At 38.7% G+C, this 22743-nt stretch overlaps 1 protein-coding gene across 2 annotated transcripts; it reads left to right on the forward strand.

The window, feature by feature from the left end:
• The first annotated feature begins 113 nt into the window (after positions 1–113).
• Etfdh (electron transfer flavoprotein dehydrogenase) lies at positions 114–22653 on the forward strand. Of its 2 annotated transcripts, XM_032898208.1 has the most exons (13): positions 119–402; positions 4081–4218; positions 4798–5027; positions 7110–7191; positions 7608–7726; positions 10731–10808; positions 13482–13628; positions 14658–14798; positions 16451–16594; positions 18132–18300; positions 20675–20857; positions 21370–21591; positions 22283–22653. In XM_032898208.1, exons 1-13 carry the CDS (start codon positions 369–371, stop codon positions 22444–22446), a joined length of 1851 nt encoding a protein of 616 aa, XP_032754099.1. In that variant the 5' UTR covers positions 119–368; the 3' UTR covers positions 22447–22653. The 2 variants fall into 2 exon arrangements, with proteins under 2 accessions (XP_032754100.1, XP_032754099.1); XM_032898209.1 differs by lacking the exon at positions 13482–13628 and having other exon boundaries at positions 114–402; positions 22283–22644.
• Positions 22654–22743: the final 90 nt, after the last annotated feature.

The raw sequence follows: 22743 nt of genomic DNA on the forward strand, positions 1-22743 counted from the left end.
CGACTCATCCCTGCTATGCTTCTAGTGCGCACGCGCGCATGCGAGACCGTGTGGGCCTCTTCCGTACACTAGGTTCCTGGATGAGGATGACTGGGAGATGGAGTCTTCTGCCTTTTCCTCGCTTGTACGTGACCCGGAAACCTTACTGGGTATCGTGTCCTCTGTGGCGCCGGCGCAAAGCAGAAGAGGGGCGGGTACGCCGCGAAGCAAGGGCGATCAGCAGATCCCAGAGGCTGACAGAAGCTGAGCAGTAGGGGCTTCTTGGCAGGTGATGGCGCCCCTCGTGGCCTAGAAGTCCAGCGCCGTCCTCAGGCCACCGACCCGCCTCTCTCTGTTGTATCCGATCAAGTCTCCGGGTCACTTTGAACATGTTGGTGCGACTAACCAAGCTGCCCTGCCCTGGTGAGATGAAACTCCTGGTGGGGACAGATGGAGCAAGGTGGATAAGTTGGGACAAAAGAGACTGGGGCCACACCTGGGGTACTGCAAACACCTCTCTCCTTGTCTGTTTTCTTAGGCTAAACTAGGGCAAAGGTCAATGCCGTCAGCGCCTGTTGGCGGACCCTGGCTTGCCGACCTTGGAGTTGCCCCAGTTGGCAGAATTAACATCTAGGTTAAAGGTCATGAGAAGAGGAAAATGTCAACATTGCCCCCTCGGTGGAGTCCCCCCCTCCCCCAAATGCGGATCCTAATCCTTACCCCAAGGCTCAGGTATTATCTGCAGCCTTATTAGAAATGGGAAAGAAAGAAAGAAAAACTTGTGTGGGTTGTCTCCTTGGTTCTGACCTGACTTTCGTCTTTGCAGCCATGATAGTCCAATCTTAATTGAAGTCTAGCCTGTCATATCGTGTAACTCATGTATCAACAATTATGTCTGGAGTCGGAAATTTTTCTGCATTATCCTAAGTTAACTCCAGGCGTTTTCTGTTAAGGGTGCTTCTTAAAGCAGTTTCATGACAGTTTTAAGTTTTTACTTAAAAACAACCCCCTAATTCAAACAAGTTTAGAGGATCTTGAATTCTTTTGTAATTGGCTTAATATAAATCACTACTGAAGTAAATTTGGCTGTAGGATTTTTAAACGAATGAATATATATATGTATATATATATGTATGTATGTATTTGTTTAAACAATATGTTTTATATTCAAACCAAGCATCTATTACACAGGATATGTTATACTTTTAAAGCTATTTACAGCCTAATTTAGATGCAGTCTTGGATCCAGTCAGTGACTTTTCTTTGAATGCTGTTTGATACATTTTCATAACTCAGTGTTACTGCTAGTGTTGACACTAAGTGTGCTTAAGTATGTAATGTGTGTGGCTGATCAGTGTTCAGTGGACTCTGACTTTGCTTCCCTACCATAACCCTGTCTCTATTCCTAAATGTTCAGATGTCTCAGGAGAGACACCATGCTCATTTAAGTATTTATGCCTTTTTAAATGGAAATCAGAGACCACAGATCCAATTAGTAGATGTATAAATAATAGAATTAAAGTTTGTCATATTCCACTTACTAATTTTCAGATGTAAGTGATAACTTGTATATGGTAAACTACAGTATATAATAAATACTGTTTAAAATGATGTTAGTATGTTTGAACTCAAACTGAATTACTTATTGATATCTTTCCTCCCATGATTTGGGGTAAATAAAGATTTAATCTTGGTCTTAATAAAGTATTCCAGCGTGATTGATTGATTGATTGATTGATTGATTGATTTTTTCGAGATAGGATTTCTATGTGTGGTCCAGGCTGCCCTGGAACTGGCTCTGTAGACCAGGCTGGCCTCAGTCTCACAGAGATCCACAGAGATAAAGGCTGAGATAAAGGCATGCACCACCACTGCCCAGCAATATTATAATTTTTAGTGTGCAAAACAAGCTAGAGATCTGTTTCCCTTCTACTTTAAAATTAGCAAAAGAAATGTATAGTACTTACAAGACATTAGACTTCTACTCCAACTGTTTTTCCCACTTCATTCAACTTAGTACTTATTGCCTTGATGCTAGGAATCACTTGAGAAACTATTTTGTTGAAATATTTAAAAATATTAACCATGTAAGTGGTGCCAAAAGATAAAATTAGTTTATATAAGGTTAATTTTTATTTGAAAGATTTCTTCTTTCTGTTTAATTGAAAGAAAAAAATGTACCATGGCCTCAGGTTCCAGGACTTCAGAGATAATTATTATTTCAAAATTTGACAGGTATTAGAAGAAACTATCTGAATTTCTATTTACCTGCTGTAAATAGGGATTGCAGCTACTCCACGTCTCAGAAAGTTATGAGGGGCATTTTGTTTGGAACAAGTTCACATATAGCACAGGTTGGTTATGGTATTATGTAGCTGAAGATAACCTTGAACTTCTGATCTTCCCAGTGTGCATTGCTTCACCTGGTTTATGAGGTACTGATGACCCAACTGGACAAGCACTCTACCAACTGAGCCACAACCCCAACCAAGACATAATATTAACATGGAAAATTCTTAACCAGTCATCATGTCCAGGAAAGTGTAAATTATACAGTCAAAACAAAACTCGTTGTCTTTACTATTTAACTTTTTACAAAAGTTTATAAAAGTTTCTTCATTTGTAGGTGCTTCATAAGACACAATCCAAGTTAGAAATCGAGCAATTTCACAGGTTTCTTTGTATATAACCATTGAAATTGTTACTAGGAAGGTCCTGATCCTGTTAAGAAGGGCATAATTGGTCTTGTTGTGTTGCCTCAGCTGGTTGAAACTCCCTGTGTAGTCCAGACTAGCCTCATAGTCACAGAGATCCCCTATTTCTGCCTCTGCCTCTAGGTGCTGGGATTAAAGGCATGTCACCATGCCCATCTGAATAGCTGTAGCTCTTGTATTTCAGTCTTTGATCTACCTACCACTGTATTCTTTAACTTTTTATTTTGAACTTGCTTTAGGCTTTCCGATGAGTTGCAGAGCAAATACAGAGTTCCCACGTGTCTTTCCCACCTTAACATCATATATAATCATGGTGAATATCAAGACTAAGAAACTGACATTGATGAAATGTTATTATACTACAAAATTATTGAGGTTGCCATTTTCTGGTCCAGGATCTAGTCCATGCATACCTCCATCTATTTCAATGGGACAGTTCCTCTGCTTCTTGTCATTTGTGATCTTGATACAAGCATTTTAATGAATGCTTCTTAATCTAAACTTATTTGGTGGTTTCTCACGATTTCCTGGTTAGACTGAAGAGTAAGGATTTTGAGGGTATGTACCACACAGGTTAAGAATCTTTCTCATTACATCATATCAATAGCATGTGACATCAGTGTTCTGCTGGTCATATTCAAATGGTATGTGATTCAAATACCATTTGATTCACTTTATTCAAATTATAACTACTATATTTTTTACTATAAAGTTCCAGTTTTTCTCTTTTAATATTCCACTTATTAGAAACTATTAAGGTCCAGTCCACACTCAGTAGGGGAAGAATCAAAGAATATGTGACTATATAATTATTATATATATTATATAATATTATGAGATGTTTAATAAAAATGTGTGATTAAGCTTGGTATAGTGATAAACACATTTAATTTCAGCCTTTGGGAGGCAGAGGCAGGTGGATTTCTGTACTTCAAACCCAGCATCATCTATTTAACAAGTTCCAAGCCAGCCTGGGCGATCTAAGACCATGTCTCAAACAAACAATCAAAGACAGTGGATTGAATGGAATTCATTTGACATAAAGAACAATGTATATATTCTTTCCAAATGTTTTTGGAAAAACAAAACAAAAATAGAAAAAAACATGTTTTTCTATTTTTGTGCCATTTAATGAGTAACTATCCCTCTCAAATTCTAAACCATTCATTTTTATTATACTATCAGCCATTCATTTTATTCTCTTACTCATTTTAAGATTTGAAATTTTGCTTCATGAGCAAAAGTTAGCTGTATCATTCATATAAGAAAAAACATTCCATTTAGAATTGTGTCAATTATTTAAAATATTCGTTCAGCTGAGAGACTTTTCAGTATACAACAGATGGAAACTAATTTTTAAAAAGATACTGTTTTCATTTTTATGCAGCATATCAGTGGTTTCATGCCTTAAAAATTAAAAAGTGCCTACCTCTGTGTGCTCCAAGATGCTCTTCAACCTCTGCTGTACCTCAGATTACCACTCACTACACTATTCATCCCCGGGAAAAAGACAAAAGATGGGAAGGTAGGCCATAGATTTCATAAAATTCTTGAGACTTCCCTAGATACTTTATATTATCTTGTTGGTATTAATATTTTATTTTTCATGATAATTTAAAAGCATCCAATATATATCCCAGATTTATCAAATGTGTCACATCTTACGGCTTAGATAAGTAAAAACTTGTTGTTGTTCATTTGTTTCTTTTAGAACAGGACTTCATGTAGTGGCCTGACTTTGAACTCCTGAATGTAACAGGATGACCTTAAACTCCTGATTCTCCTGCTCTTACCGCCCAGTTGTCATGATTATAAGTGTGAACCACCATGCCTTCTAAATTTATAATAGTGGGTTTCAAAGCCAAAAGACTGTTCATGAGAAGCAAAATAAGATACATACTGAACCTAAGAGAACCTGAAATTCATCAAATTATATACTTACTATAATTATTATGCACAGCCCAGAGATAATATCTATAAATTATACTATTAAGCATGGTAAACACACTAAAACACATCTTAATGTATCCTAAACCAGCATAAGACTTATGTGGTTCTATTAATCCCAGAGTTGTTCTTTATCTTTAACCTGTTTTCCTCCCAGGAGTGAATATGGAGAGATTTGCAGAAGAAGCAGATGTGGTAATAGTTGGTGCCGGCCCAGCAGGGCTCTCTGCAGCTATTCGGCTAAAGCAGCTGGCTGCTGAACAGGAAAAGGACATCCGTGTGTGTCTGGTGGAGAAAGCTGCTCAGATAGGAGCTCATACGCTCTCAGGGGCTTGCCTTGATCCAGCTGCTTTTAAAGAGCTCTTCCCAGACTGGAAGGAGAAAGGGGTAGGACAATGATTCTTACACAAGGTCTAATCTATGCTGTCTCTACTTTCAAATTAGTAAAATAAAGAAAACACTTATCATGTAAATCTAAATTTTAAATTGTTAGGTAAATATATATATTTTTAATTTTTTTAAACTTAAATAGAACCAAAGAAAAGGAACCTGAGCCTATAGCTAAGTAGTATAGCAAGCGTGGCAAGACCTGGGTTCAGTTTCCAGCACCACACACAAATGAACAATAGCTGGAAAGCTAAATATAGTTGATTGCTCTTGTACTCCTACCATGGAGGAAGCAGAGTCAGGAGGTTGATGAATTCAAGGCCAGCATGGCTCCATAGCAAGACCTAATCTAAAACAAGAAAGAAGAAACTGAATTATAACTTGACATAGTAACTCATAGTTTTTAAATTGTATGTATTTACTTATTTTATTATGTATATGAAAGTCTTGCCTGCATATATAGTTGTGCACCACCTGTATGCCTGGTGCCTGTGAAGATCACAAGAGAACTTCGTCCCCTAGGAACTGGAGTTATAAACAATTGAGAGCCACCATGTGGGTTCTGGGAATCAAACCCAGGTCCTCTGGAAGAGCAGCCAGTGCTTTTTAAGCTCTGAGCCATCTCTCCAACCCGTAACTCCTATTTTATATAACGCTGCCTATATGTCTCATTTATATACTGAACATATGAGAAGCCATGATCTTGAGAATTTCTTTGAACAATTTACCTAATATAACACTTTGTTGTTCTAAATGTTTGCCTAGTAAAATATTATGTAGACTTTTCTGGGATAATGCAATATCTAAAACCAAAGAGGAATTTTCTTCTTTTAAAATTTATTTTAGATTTTTATTTTATATGTATGAGTATTTGCCTGCATGTAAGTGTGTGTATCATGAAAATGCCTGATGCCCACAGAGGTTAGAAGAGGGCATTGCATCTCCTTGGAACTTGAATTACAGATAGTTGTGGGTGCTAGGAATTGAACTCAGGTCCTCTATAAAAGCTAGCACTCTTAACCACTGAGCCAACTCTCTGGCACCTGAAATCAATTTTCTAAAGAAATAATGTGGTTTCTTCTAATCTCAGCAGAAAAGGGTACAAGTATGACCATCCAGAAGACTCAGTGTTAGTTTTCATTGCTTTCAAAATTAATATGAAATTGGTTAAAATCTTACTTCAACTTTTTCTTTTGTAGGATGAGTTATATTTGTCCTGCATCCAAAGTTAGAATATTTGTGAATACCCTTAATAAAGGTTGAATAAGTATATAAATGTTATTTGCACTCATTTTTTATGGAATAAACTATAATGTGAAACTTTGATTTGTGCACTCCTTCCCAAAATAGCATGGTTTAAAAAAAAAGACCAAAACAAAAAAAAAAACAAAAACCCTTATTTTTTATTTTAAGAAAAGGGACTTATTCTGTCTTCAGGTTATCAGAAACCCGAATCATTAGATTGGCAGTGTCAGCTCTAATGTCAAAGCCCTTTATTGCCTTGAGACCTCTACACCACAGCTGTCAGTTCTACATACATGTCGATTGTCTTTATCCCCAAAAGGACAACTTTTCTAATTTTTCCTCCAACTAGGCAGAGTTTTAACTTGCAGCAGGCACTGAGGCCCACAGAGACAGGGAGGCATGATGTACACAGTTCAGACATCTTTCAAGAGGCCTCTCAAAACCACCAAGAACTATGGGTTGGCTTTTCAGATCCCCATCTTAGGACCAGAGAGATGGTCTGTGGTTAAGCGTACTGATTACTTTTCCAGAGGACCAAAGTTCAATTCCCAGCATCCACGTGGCAGCTTACAACCATCTGTAACTCCAGAGCCACCTCTGGCCTCTGTGGGCCCCAGGCACATAAAGGTACACAGCTGTACATGCAGGCTAAACACTCTTAGACACGCTTACACATTTCTAAGGAAAAAGGATTTCTGTTTCCAACAGACACAAAACAATTTAGTTACAAGGTTTTCAAAGCAAAGGAGAGGAGTTCCTTTTCTCTCTTCTCTTTCAGAGGCATATCACCCAACATACAAGTAAAAGCATCTCCTTCCTGTTCTCATTTGTTCCCAGGCTCCACTTAACACTCCTGTAACAGAAGACAGGTTTGCGATTTTAACAGAGAAACACAGAATTCCTGTGCCAATTCTTCCAGGTAGAGTATGCACAGTCACGAAAGCATGGGCTTGCACGGCTGGAGGGGCTGCATCTCAGTGAGGAAAACCCTCATCTGCAGATGAGAACACAGAAGCCGGGAAATGTGGAGGACTTGCCCAGAGATGGCTGAGCGAGCTAATGAGAAGGCCAGACTAGGGTGCAGTTCTTTTGTCTTCCTCTCTAAAGAGCCTTGAAAGCCAGCGAGGAATTTTTTATTTCAGGCTTTAATATTGACTTTATTTTAATAAGCTAGAACTATACCCAAACTTTTAAAAAATGTCATGATAGCCAAAAAGATAATGTGTATATTTATGCAGTAGTACACACTGGTTAGATTTTTTAAATTAAGTATATTAGATTATCAAAGTGCCTTAGCAATAAAATGTCAGGTTTTAAATTGCATAAAAATTGCAGGTCTTCCGATGAACAATCATGGCAATTACATCGTACGCCTCGGACACCTCGTGAGCTGGATGGGAGAACAGGCAGAGGCTCTGGGAGTTGAAGTGTACCCTGGATATGCTGCTGCTGAGGTCTGTGTAGTTTTATTTTGTTTTTTTGTTTTTTTAACATTTATAGGAAACAATCTCTTTCTTACAAAAGTAAACCAATAATTTTACAGAGGTAAATTGTTTAGAAAAATCTTAGCATTTTAGAATAGCAAAATTGGGGAAAATACTAAAAATGCTAATCCAAAGAGGAATTGAATTTCTTCTATTGCTCCCGTCATGTGATTGAACGCCATGGGGATATGAATCTCTCTGTGGACTCCTGGTCATCTTTTCATTTATTCAGTGGAAATCATCTGCTGTGTGGCTTTGCAAAACAAGTCTATGCCCTCTTCCAAGGACACTCTTCTTGTCTTTTTCACTCTTTCCCCACCTTTACTCACCAGGTTTTAGTTTCCCAGGCTAATATTCTCATTTCTTTCAACCACCATGCTGTGTAATTTGATCTCCCTTACTATTGTCGTGCTCCACTAAACACATTTCTTTCCCTTTTCAAAAGTGGTACCATGATGAATGAACTAGTTCAAACCTGTGTAGATTATTCTCCATTCCAAGAACTTCTTCTGTTAGTTCCCACAGAGTAATAGTTTTTGGGAACCATTTCAAACTGTTGACCCCAAGGAATTAAATTTGAAAATCCAAAAGAACCTTCATAACTTGTAAACAATTTGTTTAAATCAATTTAATATTCAATGAACAATAAACCAAAAATTCCCCTACTTTCACAGGCTGAGAAAGAAATATCCTTTTAAAAAGCCAGGCACCTGGGCATGATGGTGTGCCTTTAATCCCCAGCACTCATGAGGCAGAGACAGGCAGATCACTGTGAATCTGAGGCCAGCCTGGTCCACATTAGGCTAGCCAGGCCCATATAGTGAGACGCTGTCTCTATAACAGAAAGGAAAGGGCTGGGAGGATGAAGCAGTTAAGAGCACTGGCTGCTTCTCCAGAGGATCCAGGTGTAATTCCTAGCACCTACATGCCAGCACACACAACTGTCTTTTAGTCCAGGAGATCTGCCACCCTCCTCTGACCTCTGAAGGCACAGCATGAACATTCAGGCAAAACATAAAATATAGACATAAAATAAAACATACATAATTTTTTTTGAAGAAATAATGAAAGAAGAGAGGTAAGAAGTGTTGTGGTAAAAATTAAAAAGAACTTTTTCAATCAGTTCCTGTGAGCCGGATCCTCTCGCTCCAGCTGCGACTCTGCCACACAAGCCACCCTCTCCCAATGGTCCCCTAGGCCGTAGGTGCCACGCCTGACACACACACACACACACACACACACACACACACACACGCACGCACACACGCATACACACACACACACACACGCACACACACACACACGCACGCACACACACACACCTCGTTCTGCTGGCCCTCACAAGCAACAGAACCAGATCCGCACATTCCACCTGCCTCTTAGCCATTTCTTTCGCATACTCTCCTCTTTAGCTTGGTAAAAATCAAAGTTCCAAAAACTTATAATTTAACAATTAGACTTATGTGTTAAATTCTCGATCTATAATACATCCACACAATAAATTCCCTGCCAATTGATAAAGATATGAACCGCCCACCTAGACAAGATACAATTGACCTAGGTCATCTAAATCTAAGCCATCCTTCTCTGTAGACTCCATCTTCATCTCCCACTTCTCCTCCTCCTCCTCCTTCCCCTCCTCCTAGACTTTTCCCCGCCTACCCTTCCTTCTCATCCAATGATAGGCTTCGCCTTATCCTGGACCCGCCTTGCTGCAGAATGGCATCATCCTACAAAGAAGAAATTCTTTTACCTTTGTGTCAGAGAAAATTCAATTTTTTTATTAATCAAAGCCAAGTAAAAGACACAGGCCCCTGTATTGTCCTTATTGCTAAAAGTTTCTGTTTCCTCAGTCCATACATATGCGTTTGGGTTTTTAGACCTCAGTGTGGAGTTTCGCACTGCTTTGTTAAACATTCTTGGGTGGCTCCATGTCAGAGAGTGACTTTATTAAGTACCTGGCATCTCTTTTATGTATACACACTAATTGTCTCTCAGACAGCTTCTCTTTTATTCACTTCTTTCCTGATTGTTGTTAGCTGTAGCAGTAGTTAGTTACATCAATTTGGCTCCTGCCAGGTCATACTCCCAGCCACCCACCCAGGAGCTCTTTCGATTTGGGATTGAAACACCACACACACACACACACACACACACACACACACACACACACACACACACAGTTAATTTTTACATGCTGTGGCTAGCTCAAAGGCTGGGCTTTGAGCCTAAACAGTCCTCTGCTAGCAAATGCTCCCGTCCAGTACTCCTGAGACTCCTACACCTTCCGCTGTTACTCCAGGTCCAATCGGGGAAGGCCACTTACCAGAATTCTTACATGACTGGTTGACTTTCCCTCTTGCGTTCTTATGTCCCATCCTTCTCCCCGATCCTGCCACCCTTTCCCCTCAATCCTGGTGACTCTTCCTTCCTCTCTTCCCATTTCTAGTCCACACAAATCCAAAGGTCCCACCTTAAGTCTATCTGCCCAGTCATTAGCTGTTGGCTCTTTATTGATTGATCGAAAAGCATTTGGGGAAAGGACCTTCAGTATTTGGACATGCAGACTCCCAACTTTGGGGCCGAATTAATTCAACGCATTAGAACCAATCCCCAACAGTTAGCAGGCTTTATTGTTTGCTTTAGTGCTCGGAACCAGACCTCAGTTCCATGTCTACCCCGTTCTCCATTGCTGCTCTCCTTGGGTCAGCACCCACCTGACCCGCTCTCCTTGGTTCGTATACTCCCATGATTCCAGGGTGCAGTTGCATTGACTGTCCAGAGAGCATTTTTCTCTAGAGGGAGCAGGAGTGCGGTGTCACAATAGTTTCTCATCTTCTTGATTATGCTTCATGGTTATTTACGTTCCCCCACCCTTCTTGCTTCAAAGATAAACTGTAATCATCATCATTTCAAATATGTCAAAGTTAATATGAATCTGAGGTAATACTAAGTTTGCTTTTATCATTTTTAGGTCCTTTATCATGAAGATGGTAGTGTGAAAGGAATCGCCACTAACGATGTGGGAATACAGAAGGATGGCGCACCAAAGGTATGCCTACGAACAACAGCTATGTGCTGAGCCAGGGCAGGGCATGGCGCACATCGCAGGCCCAGTACTTGGGAGGCCGAGGCTGAGGCTCAAGGCCAGCCTAAGCTAGCTACATACCAGATCCTTTCTCAACAAAAAGAACCAACCCAAGCATGGTATTTAGGTCTTCCTACAAACTGCACAGTATGGAGGTTTTAGAATATACTTAGTAGTATTTTTTACAATTGTTTAAAAACAAGAGGCACGTTTGAGCTCAACACAAGTATAACATGTTTAAGAATAATTTTTAAAAGATAAAATCTGAGTCATAAACCTGTGGAACAAACATGAAAGCTTTGATTCCATTCACTCAATGAGAGACTTAGTTGTGGCAACTAGCACAGCCATCTGCATCGGCACTCCTTCAGTCTCATTCACTCTACCACAGCAGCCATCTTCCGGGAAACCTAAAACTGGTTGTCTCCTCTCCTCCACGACGTCGGTCTGACAGGTGAACACAGGTGCACGTTAGCTGCTGCTGCTGCTATGTAGAGTCCGTACTACAAAGCCTGAAAAGTCGCTCAGACTCACAGGAGTCACTACTTAGATCAGTAATTAAACTACATATAACTTAAGAGGCATAGCTAGCACCAGGCATGGGAGCACGTACCGGTTATCCCACTATTGGGAGGTTGAGGCAGAGGGATAGCTGTGGACTCTGTTTTAAAACTGGGGGGGTGGGGTAGGAAACCAAGATTAAAAAAGAATATTTTATGTAAGCCTAAATAGATTGGAGCTTCAAAAGAAAAGAATTACAGAGCTTGCAACTGTCAGGTTCTTTTCCTACCATAAGAATAAACACAAATTCCCATCACAATACATTGTCCGTCTGTGTTTACTACCTAATCTCCCAACTACATGGTCAGTTTCTTGAGGACAGAAGTAACATACGGTTACCCTAGACCTGGTGATTGCTTATTGCTTAACCCCTTTCTCCTATTCTTGAACAGAATTAGGAATCTAGTCTCCTCCAGTAAGTTTTTCTGCTTAGAAAGCCAGTGGCAAGCACACAAGCCATGCCATGCTGCTTGCCTGTGCAATTATTCTCTATACATTATGACAACCTAATTTGTAAAGAAATTTACATATAATAGTAACGTTACAACATCACAACAAAGACCACACATATTCCTCTCTGAATACACACATACATATGTATATATTACATGAATGTAATGTATAAAAGAAGCCAGGCATGGTCGCACATACCTATACTCAGGAGGATAAGCTGATACCCAGCGCTCAAAAGTTGCCTGGTCAACATACTGAAAAACCGTGAGAGAAGAAAAAACCCACAAACACCATAGAAGAATGTGGTGGGATCTCCTGCCCCATGTTTGCCGTGGGGAAAAGCAGAGGTGGTTTCTGCTGTGCTCCACTCACTTTTTATCCTACTTAGCTTGATTTTCGCCTGTGACATTTTGAAACAGCTCCAGCTTTTCAGTCTGGTGGTCAACTCGGTCTTGTCTATTGGTATATGCTTATCTGTGATATGATTATATGGCACAAATAGACACCCCTCAAGAAAAAACCAATTTACCAATCAAAGTGAAAAGCGGGCTGTTTCTCTGAGTGTGCCTAGTACTGAGGTAGTTGTGACTATTGAGACTGAAGAATTCTGGGTTCACTGGCAGCTTGGCCTTCACTGCAAGACAGAAACAAAAACTTAATCTATTTGACCATTAAAATATGAATGTTTCATTTCTGGTATAATGCATATAATATACATACACTTATGATGTGCAAATAACTATGAAGCATTACTTCGGTATAAACCTATTAATTATATAAATAATATATCTGTATACACATACACCTCAAAAAAATATATTTTATAATGGATTTCCTTAATTATTGTTCTTAAGTAACTGTCACCTGCCAGATGTAAATGCAGTTAGAAAAAAGTCTCTAATTGTAGCCTGTTTTTGTTTTATTTTGAGACGTAGTCTCTTCATTGTGGCCTAAGCTGATCTCAAATTCATAATCCTCCTGCCTTGGTCTCTTAAGGTCTGGGATTACAGAAGTATGCAACATGCTTGGCCTTTATATACATGTATGCATGCATACATACATACAAACATACCTACATACATATTTGATTAATTTTTTAGTGAGAGGGAAATTTGTTTCGCAATACTATATGTTGACAGTAGGGAAAAGGTTAAAGTAAATAAAGCAAGTAGATGCAGAGTGTGTTGAGTGCAGTCTAATGCTTAAAAGGATGTAACTAGGCTGGTGAGATGGCTCAGCACTTAAGAGCACTGGCTGTATGCTCTTCTAGAGGTCCTGAGTTCAATTCCCAGAACTTCATGGTGATTTGAAGCCCTCTTCTGGCATGTAGGTGTACATGCAGACAGCACTTCCACTCTTTAAAAAAAAAAAAATGATGTAACTAGATTGTATATGGTGTTTAATGCATATTTTCTTTTCATAACTCATAAGAAACCTACTGCTTTGCTTCTGATGGTAAAAGCAAACTCAGGAATGTACGGAGATGGGAAATTTAGACTCACTTATAATAAATAGTCCTGATAGTTTTCCTTCCAGTACATAGGTCTACTATGTTTTGTGTACCTAAATCGTTGTTAGCTTATTTTATCAAATACTGTTTTTTAACAAGTTTTTGCTTTTCAGACAACATTTGAGAGAGGCCTGGAGTTGCATGCCAAAGTCACAATCTTTGCAGAAGGCTGCCATGGACACCTAGCCAAGCAGCTTTATAAGAAGTTTGATTTGAGGGCCAGCTGTGATGCCCAGACTTACGGAATTGGTTTGAAGGAGGTATCCTGGTTTGCTTGTGAAATTTTAACCTTAAGTGATGGAATTTAATTTGTATTATCATGTAGTTTATAATATTGATTTAATTTTACTTTAATTTTTTCATTAATTTAAATGGTTTCTTTAAACTAAAACAGGTCAAATGATTGCCTAAATTATGTCTACAGCACCTCATAAACTTGAAAATATTTGAACCTTAATATTTCCCATAACATTCCCTTCGATGGCTTTCTCACGTGCTACTTATAGAATGGCCAAATCCTACAAAGAATTATTTATTCAAAATTATGTGAAAATATTTCAGGAAATACTCATTGTATATTAATCTATAATTTAATAAAGTTAAATGCATATTTTCTTAATTTATTCTACACTCTATTAACCCTTTAAACTTGTTTTTTGTTTTGTTCTGCAGTGCTAGGAATTAAACTCAGGATCTTGACTGTGTTAGGCAAACCTTCTACCAGAGCTGCATCCCGAGCTAGTTTAAGAACTTTACAAAATCTTCCCGCCTGACTCCCAAAGGCCTCACCACCGTGACACATGACACAGCATATTTTTTAAAGGTCTTGGGATGTCAGAGTGCTTGCCTAAAATGTATGACAGCCTGATTTCAGTGTCCAGCACTGAAAAAATAAGTAAATAAATATTTGTGAATAAAAGCTGGCAATGAACAATGATCCTATTGTAAGATGGCTGAAGTAAGAATGATAAAATGGCAGCTCTGAAGTTTGCTACTCCATTGATTTCCCCTCTCCCGCAACAGTAGGCATACTTGAGTAGCCAGTACTCCAGAAATTTTTCAATAATCTTTTCTATACTCTCACAAAAGAAATACTTAATTTGAAGTGCTAATGGGTTCATAACTTTCATGAACCATTTCTTTATGTTGGCTTACAATCATTTAATTATATTTTTGTCCAAAATAATTTTGTGCTGCTTTCATGTAATTAATATTACACAATATTACATGTTACATAATATTAATGTAATTAATACTGTAAGACTTCAAGGACTGTGTTTTGTTTTTAGTTATGGGTTATTGATGAAAAGAAGTGGAAACCTGGGAGAGTAGATCACACTGTTGGCTGGCCCTTGGACAGACATACTTATGGAGGCTCTTTCCTCTATCACTTAAATGAAGGTGAACCTCTAGTAGCTGTTGGTTTTGTGGTAAGTTTTCTCCCATTGCAAAAAGTTTTACTAGAGGTATAGGGTGATCCATGTGAAAAGTAGAGCTTTATATAGAGAATACTTTTCTATTAGAAAGCTGACTTTTGGGTTGGGGATTTAGCTCAGTGGTAGAGCGCTTGCCTAGCAAACGCAAGGCCCTGGGTTCGGTCCCCAGCTCCGAAAAAAAAAGAAAAAAAAAAAAAAAAAAAAGAAAGCTGACTTTTGAACTTACCAGCATGTAAAATCTCTATGGCTACTGTAGACATTCATCAACTTGCTTAGCTGTAATACTAGTAGCTACCACACTCTAGGCACTGTTCTAGAAGGTTAGTGGAGATTGGTCAGTCAATTTTGTAGCCATCCTGTGTGCTATGAAGCATATCCTTATTATGAGCAAATTAAATAAGTCTATCCAAATGCCACAGGAACTCCTTGTCTTAGTTGCTGTTCTGTTGCTGTGAAGACATCATGACCAAAGCAACTCTTATAAAAGAAATCATTTTATTGGAGGCTTCCTTACAGTTTCAGAGGGTTAGTCCATGACATCAGTGGTGCCAGAGCAGTAGCTGAGAGCTTTATACCCTAATCTGAAGCCAGAGAGAGAATGGGCCTGGTCTAGTCTTAACATCACCAAACCCATCTCCAGTTGCAACCTTCCTCCAACAAGGCCACACCTCCTATCCTCCCAAACAGTTCAACTAGCTGAGAACAAAGCATTCAAACATATGAGCCTAAAGGGGCCATTTCCATTCAAATTACCATAATGATAGAGGTGGGATTCATGCCTGATGCTGACTTTAGAGCCCACTTCCATTATGGCATGCTGCTACTAAAAATAAGTTGGCCCACAGTCTGAACCTACCATTTAAAAAAAGAAATCAAACAAACAAACAAACAAATTACAATTTCCTCTTCCATTGCTATAGCAATAAATTATATCTTAAACATTTTGAACAATCAAGTTTCTACATCTTATAGCTAACAGCAATGTCAAGGGTTAGTGTCATGATCCTTTTACATGATTCATCATTAAATTTCTGCACTCAGTACATAATTTAACCCAGTTGTCAGGCTTTGGTGTGTCACCCTGTGGTACTTACCCTAGTGACTCAGGCTTATGAAAAGAAAAAGGTGTAGCTATTAATTTGAGCACCGATACAGCTGTAAAAGCTGTACTTCCTCCCACTGTTTTTACACCACTTTAATTCTGCCCTAGTACTACTGTAACACAGATTACTCTTTTTGTTGCTTGTTTTTGTTTTGTTCTGTTTTTAAGGCAGGGCTTCTGTGTGTAGCTCTGGCTATCCTGCAATTCTCTGTAGACCAGGCTGGCCTCCAACTAAGAACCACCTGCCTCTGCCTCCGAAGTCCTAGGATTAAAGGTGTGCACCACCACTGCCCGGCCTGGACTACTATCTTACTTGTAGAGTTGGTATTGGTAAGTTATGTAATTACAACTCCACTTGTGGATACTTATTTACAAATGCATCGAGAATCATTTTCTTAATTTGGACCTTGATTTCCACAGCACAGCGGCTTCTTGAGATCTTTTAATCTTTAAAGTTTTGTAGTTAGAAATGCAATTATCCTTTTGCTTACTCTCTTACCCTCAGTGTAGTTTATCTCTGCTTTAATTTTTGTTTTGCTTTAAGGTTGGCCTGGACTATCAGAATCCATACCTGAGTCCATTCAGAGAGTTCCAGAGGTGGAAGCATCACCCCAGCATCCGACCAACCCTGGAAGGTGGGAAAAGGATAGCCTATGGAGCCCGAGCTCTCAATGAAGGCGGCTTGCAGGTAGCCTCCAGCACTTCTCAAATTAAGAACATAATTTTTATTTCATAGGACAAAACTTTAAGGAGCTTAACAAATACTTATAAATTATGCATAAACACAGTGATTACAGTATACCATGAATTTAGTTTCAAGAATATATTGAGAGTGGAGAGATGGCCCAGTGGTTAACACTTGTTCCTGCAGAAGACTGAGGTTCTGTTTCCAGCATCTGTAGCACAGCCCACAACATCCACAACTCCAGTTCCAAGGCATCTGATACTTGCTTCTGACCTTCTCAGACATCAGGCCCACACATGGTACACAGGCATACAGCAGAACACTCATACACATAAAAAGGAAAAAGGTTATGATTTGATTGGGGTGGTGGTGCACGCCTTTAACCTCACCACTTGGTTGGCTAGGGCCGGTGGATTTCTTGAACTTGAAGCCAGACAAGAATGGTGAGACCCTGTCTCCAAAATATATATTTCTAGAGATATTTTCATGGGCCTTTTGTTTACTTTTTTATTAGAAAAAAACCTGTGTGATTCATGCTTTCCTTTTATTGTTTTACTTACACCAGGAAACTGAAAAGGAAATTTATCTTTTAAAAATGGTTTATCCCAACTAAGTGTTTCAGGTAGCCTGTTATGATTCTACCTCTAGTTATTCTGTTAAAAGTAAATATTTTGAAATAAGTTTGTTGGGTATATGTGAAATGATGAAATAAGAACTAAATGGCCAGATAAAAGTTGTTAGTACTGTTATGAAGAGTATCAGTCAGACAGATAAGATAATCTGAAAAGCAGCTCTAAAGGTTAGACCAAATGACTTGAAAGGAGATAGCATCTCTGCTTTCAGGATTGTATTTAAAACATGATCACTTCTGCCTCTAATAGTCTAGATTCTCAAACTGTTTTAGAAATTGGTGTTTGGTTTCCTTTAATCTATTAGAAAAGTAACATGGAGGTCACATGACTTTAAAATAAAGCTTTGAATCCTTTTCAAACTGAGTACATGTTCCATGCAGTCCTTATTTCAGTTCCTACTCCCTAGACAATGTACTTTTGTTGGCTAAACTGAAGACAGTGATACCTTTTTTAACCAATACCTTTATTACACTGGTTGTTTTATCAGAAGTTGAAAGTTCCAGTTGCTTAGAGTAGCACCTAGACGTTGTAATGCCATTAGAGTATATTCTTTACCTCCACATACCAGACTAAAATAAAGACATGGACTCATTTCTCAAAATACATGTAAAGAAAATTACAATTTTCACCGAAACTTAGAAAATGTTTGAACTGTGACAGATACACATAAATAAAAGCATGTTATTTTAAACATATTGTTTTGTTAATTCTGTCCCATACAAGACAGGCATGGGATAGGGAGAGGGAAAAAAAAATAGAAAGCAAGCCACAGTCCTAACCCTACACGCGCCGGCTGTTCCCCTTCCTTGCGACACCCCTTTTCCATGCGTTTACTCTTCTTTGGAATATTTGTGTTTGTTTTGCCTCATTTGAGCTGACGAATGTATTATTCTTCATCTTCTTTTCAGTCCATACCAAAACTCACTTTTCCTGGTGGCTTACTAATTGGTTGCAGTCCTGGATTCATGAATGTTCCCAAGATCAAAGGTACCCACACGGCAATGAAAAGTGGAAGCTTGGCAGCAGAAGCAATTTTTAAGCAACTAACTAGTGAAAATCTCCAATCAAAGACAGCGGGTGAGAAACTCCTATATGAAAGAAATACTAAGACAGGCAGACATTTTCTTCTAAAGATTTATTTATTTATTTTATCTATATAAGTACACTGTAGCTACCTTCACACACCAGAAGAGGGCATTGGATACCATTACAGATGGTTGTGAGCTGGAAATTGAACTCAGGACCTTTGGAAGAGCAGTCAAGTGCTCTTAACCACTGAACCATCTCTACAGCCCCTACAGTCAGAAATTTTAACTGTCATTTTCTTCACATCCAAAGTAGAGCACCAGTGATGTCCCCTTTCAGCACATGGTACACCTGCACCTTATGGAATGATTCAAAAAGGTATCACACAAATTCCCAAGTATAGGTGGCAAAATCAGCCACCTATTCTTAGTAAATATTGTAAGCATAATCACAACTCTGCTGTGACAGAAAACAACTACGACCACCATAGTAAAGTAAGAGGCCGTCTGACTGGGCCTGGTGGCACACATTGTTAATCAAAGAGAAACAGACAGATCTCTGAGTTCCATGCCAATCCAGACTATGTAATGAGACTGTCTCTAAATCAATTAATTATAAAATGACCCCTAGCAAGTTTCTTATTCTGAAACCCAGTTTTCTCTTTGATTTCATTTTTCCTTATTATTTGTAAGTTATGTATTTATTATTATATATACTTTTATATATTAATAGATATAATTTATATGTACTATATTCACATTGAATCATTTGCCTATATATTATAAAATAGTATATATAATAAATGTTATATACATTTATACATTATATACTATGTATAAATATTAACTATTTTCACTGTTATTACTGTTTACTGGTTTTTTACTATTAATATTTGCTATTTATTTTTACTGTTATTACAGTACATGTAATGTGTAGGAGTTAGGCATACATAAGCCATAGTACACATTTAAAGGTCAGGAAACTTTCCAAAAAAATCAACTATCATTGTTCACTTGTGTACGTAGGTCTCTGCACATGCGTACAAGTTCCTGCAGAGAGACACCCCCCCAGGAGCTGGGAACTCAGCTCCATGGTTGCCAGTTTGGGGTTTGTTTGCTTTTTGGGGGCTTGTTTTGTTGTTTTATTTTTCTTTGCCAGTACTGGGTATTGAACCTAGGGTTCTACAATTAAACTACACCCCCCTGCTGTTGACCTCATTTCCACAGTCCGCATTGCAGTCACTGGTGTCCACTTCTTGAACATCTAGGTCACACATCCTCTCCTCTCATGGTCTCTGCCTCTATCCAAACAGCCAATTGGGATGCACATGGCCTCCTACTTTGCACTGTTCATTATCACGCGCCATCATGTGACACACTATATATTTGGCTTAATTTATCTTAATTTATCCTGGCACCTGGAAAAAAACTCCAGCAAAGATTGTTCATTTTCAGTTCCAAACAGTGAATATAAACCTAGTCCATAGAACTACACATAACTAAGAATTAGCAGGTCAGGGACTTGAGGTAATGGTTGAAAGATTGCCTAACATGAACAAGACTCTGGGTTTGATTGTTCCCAAGCTCTGGAAAAGAGAGAAAAAAAAAAAAAAACCAAACCAGTGTTAAGCACAGCTTGGTTATGCCTTCAAGTATCTTAAGAATGAAGATCTAGCACATGGGCTTGTTAAGAGGTAAGAAAACCAATAAAAGCCAAGGAGATACCTTAGACAAGGCAGGATAGACAAGATGAAGTGTACAGACGGTAGGTAGAGTGTTCTCTTAATTTTTCATCAAGTACTATTCCCTATGGGACCATAAGCCCTACTGTAGCTGTACCATGCATACATAGTACCAGATGACCCTGGAATTTAGAGTTATAAAAAAGGAATACAATCCCTTGAAATTTTTAACAGAAAACCATTAACTAAAGATGCAAGTCAGTTAATAAGCAATTGTTCCCCTTAAAGATTAAATGTACCATACTAGATGTAGCACTTGCCCAGTGTTCATGAAGCACTAGATTTAATCCCTACCATCTTCACCCCCCATCCCCCAAAAGATTGATTTCTTAGTAGTATTCTTAACAAACTAGATGACTTTAAACAAGTTCTTCTTTACAAGTTCTTTAGTAGGAGGTTCAAAATCAAGGAGCATGCTCTCTGAAGTTTCTAATTTTCCTCATCTTAGATTGATTTACACATTCTTTCCTCCCTTTTCTGCCTGTCTTCACCTCACCATCATCTGTCTGTCTCTTGTAAAGTGGGCATGTCTAATAGATTAGGGACTCACTCTATTCCACAAGACCCCAATTATGTCTGTAACCATTCTGTTATACTCAGACATGATTCTGCATGGGTCCACATGATGTTTTTAAAAACTAAGCCTCACTCTATGTTTCACTTAATATTTGTTTTTCATAAAAGGACTCCACGTAACTGAGTATGAGGACAATTTGAAGCAATCCTGGGTGTGGAAAGAGCTACATGCTGTCAGAAATATAAGGCCATCCTGCCACGGGATCCTGGGGGTATATGGAGGGATGATTTACACTGGAATATTTTACTGGATATTGAGAGGAATGGAGCCATGGACTCTAAAACATAAAGGTAATTCAAATATACTTAATGCTAGTATTGATATTAAGTACCTATATATGGAAAAAAATGTATGTGTGAGGTGTACTTTTAATAGAGAATATAACCTTGTTACAGGGTTTTTGTTTCCCCCGCTTTTTGGTAGTGTTGGGGGCCCAGGCTGCACTGCTCAGTAGCAAACACTTTCATTAAGCTCATCTCCACCCACCCTCTTCACATTTTAACCCTGCTTGTCAGAGCCATGGTAAATATGGTTCTGTTTGGATACTGGGGGTTGGGGTGCAGGGGGGGGGGGGGACAAGCCAGACATGGACAGGTAAAGGCAAGACAGTTAAGTTCAAGGCCAAGTTCTGGACTACATAACAAGACTGATTGAGAAACTGAAGATGAAGTTCAATTGTAAAAGCCTATAAGCATGAGCTGCCTGTACCACCAACACACACACACACACACACACACACACACACGGTGAGTCCTAGAAAATGATGTTACTTTATTAAACATCTTCCTCAAAATTGCTTAAGGCTCAGACTCTGAACAGCTCAAACCAGCCAAGGACTGTACACCCATTGAGTATCCAAAACCTGACGGACAGATCAGTTTTGACCTCTTATCCTCTGTGGCTCTGAGTGGTACTAATCATGAACATGACCAGCCAGCACATTTAACCTTGAAGGATGACAGCATACCTGTTAATAGAAATCTGTCAATATATGATGGGCCTGAGCAGCGATTCTGCCCTGCAGGTGAGTAACAATTTCTTTCTGTTCCTAAACATTTAACAATTTCCCAGTTCAAGATGCTCCCTTCCATTGCAAAGAGACCATTGAAACACACACACATGTGCACACAACACTCTATGCTCAGCACCCTAAATGAAACCCATTTCTTGAATGTCCTGAATCACAATGATAAAATAGTAGGGATTTTGGTTAGGTTCTCTTTGGATGACCTATCTCCAAAATGCTTTCATGTCTGCCCTCATACAAATGGACTGGACTACAGAAAAGAAATACCTATTCTCGGGTCTTTTTAAACGCTGTTCTGAAATGATGGTTCACGTGTACATGTATAGACATGACCACACCGAGTCCAGTGACTGACACTAAATTCATCCCAAGTACTGAATCCCTTAAGTCCTAAGAGCTTTCAGTTAAAATTAATGAAAACAAGATAAGTAATATGGTAGAATAAACAGTACTCAGATTTATGAAAATCACTGTATGCTCAAGTGCGATTGGAAGATAAATATTCAAGAATAAGCTCCTGTCTCTGACTTGTCTGTCAGAAGGAAGGACTGGAGTCAATGTCTTTAGCTTGTTAACTAACCCAGAGAGTACTGCTGCACTTCTATCATGTGATTAGTTTATACCCACTCACTTTTTCATTATTTGCCTTTTGTTGCATAGCTAAATATATATATAATTTTTTTTACAGGAGTTTATGAATTTGTTCCTCTGGAACAGGGTGATGGATTTCGGTTACAGATAAATGCTCAGAACTGTGTGCATTGTAAAACGTGTGATATCAAAGACCCAAGTCAAAATATTAACTGGGTGGTCCCAGAAGGTGGAGGAGGACCTGCTTACAATGGCATGTAAAGCCCAAGTGCCTGCACTTACTGGCACATTTGACAGCCAGTTTCTAGAATACTGTAAATGTATGCCAAACTAACCTCCTTTGTTTGGATAACTTCTGAACAAGTGTCCTTCAAACACTGAAGTAAAAAACTTTGTATCTAACGTTGTCCCATAAAATCATGAAATATTTGTCATTAATAAAATTTTATAAATAAATAATAGAGCATCTACTTGCTTTTCAAGTCCTTCCAGTACCAACAGAAACTTGGGCTACTAAGCTCCTACAATATATTTGTCTTGCAAAACTTAAAATCTTTA

This window comes from Rattus rattus, chromosome 3 (assembly GCF_011064425.1).
Source record: "Rattus rattus isolate New Zealand chromosome 3, Rrattus_CSIRO_v1, whole genome shotgun sequence".
Taxonomy (NCBI): domain Eukaryota; kingdom Metazoa; phylum Chordata; class Mammalia; order Rodentia; family Muridae; genus Rattus; species Rattus rattus.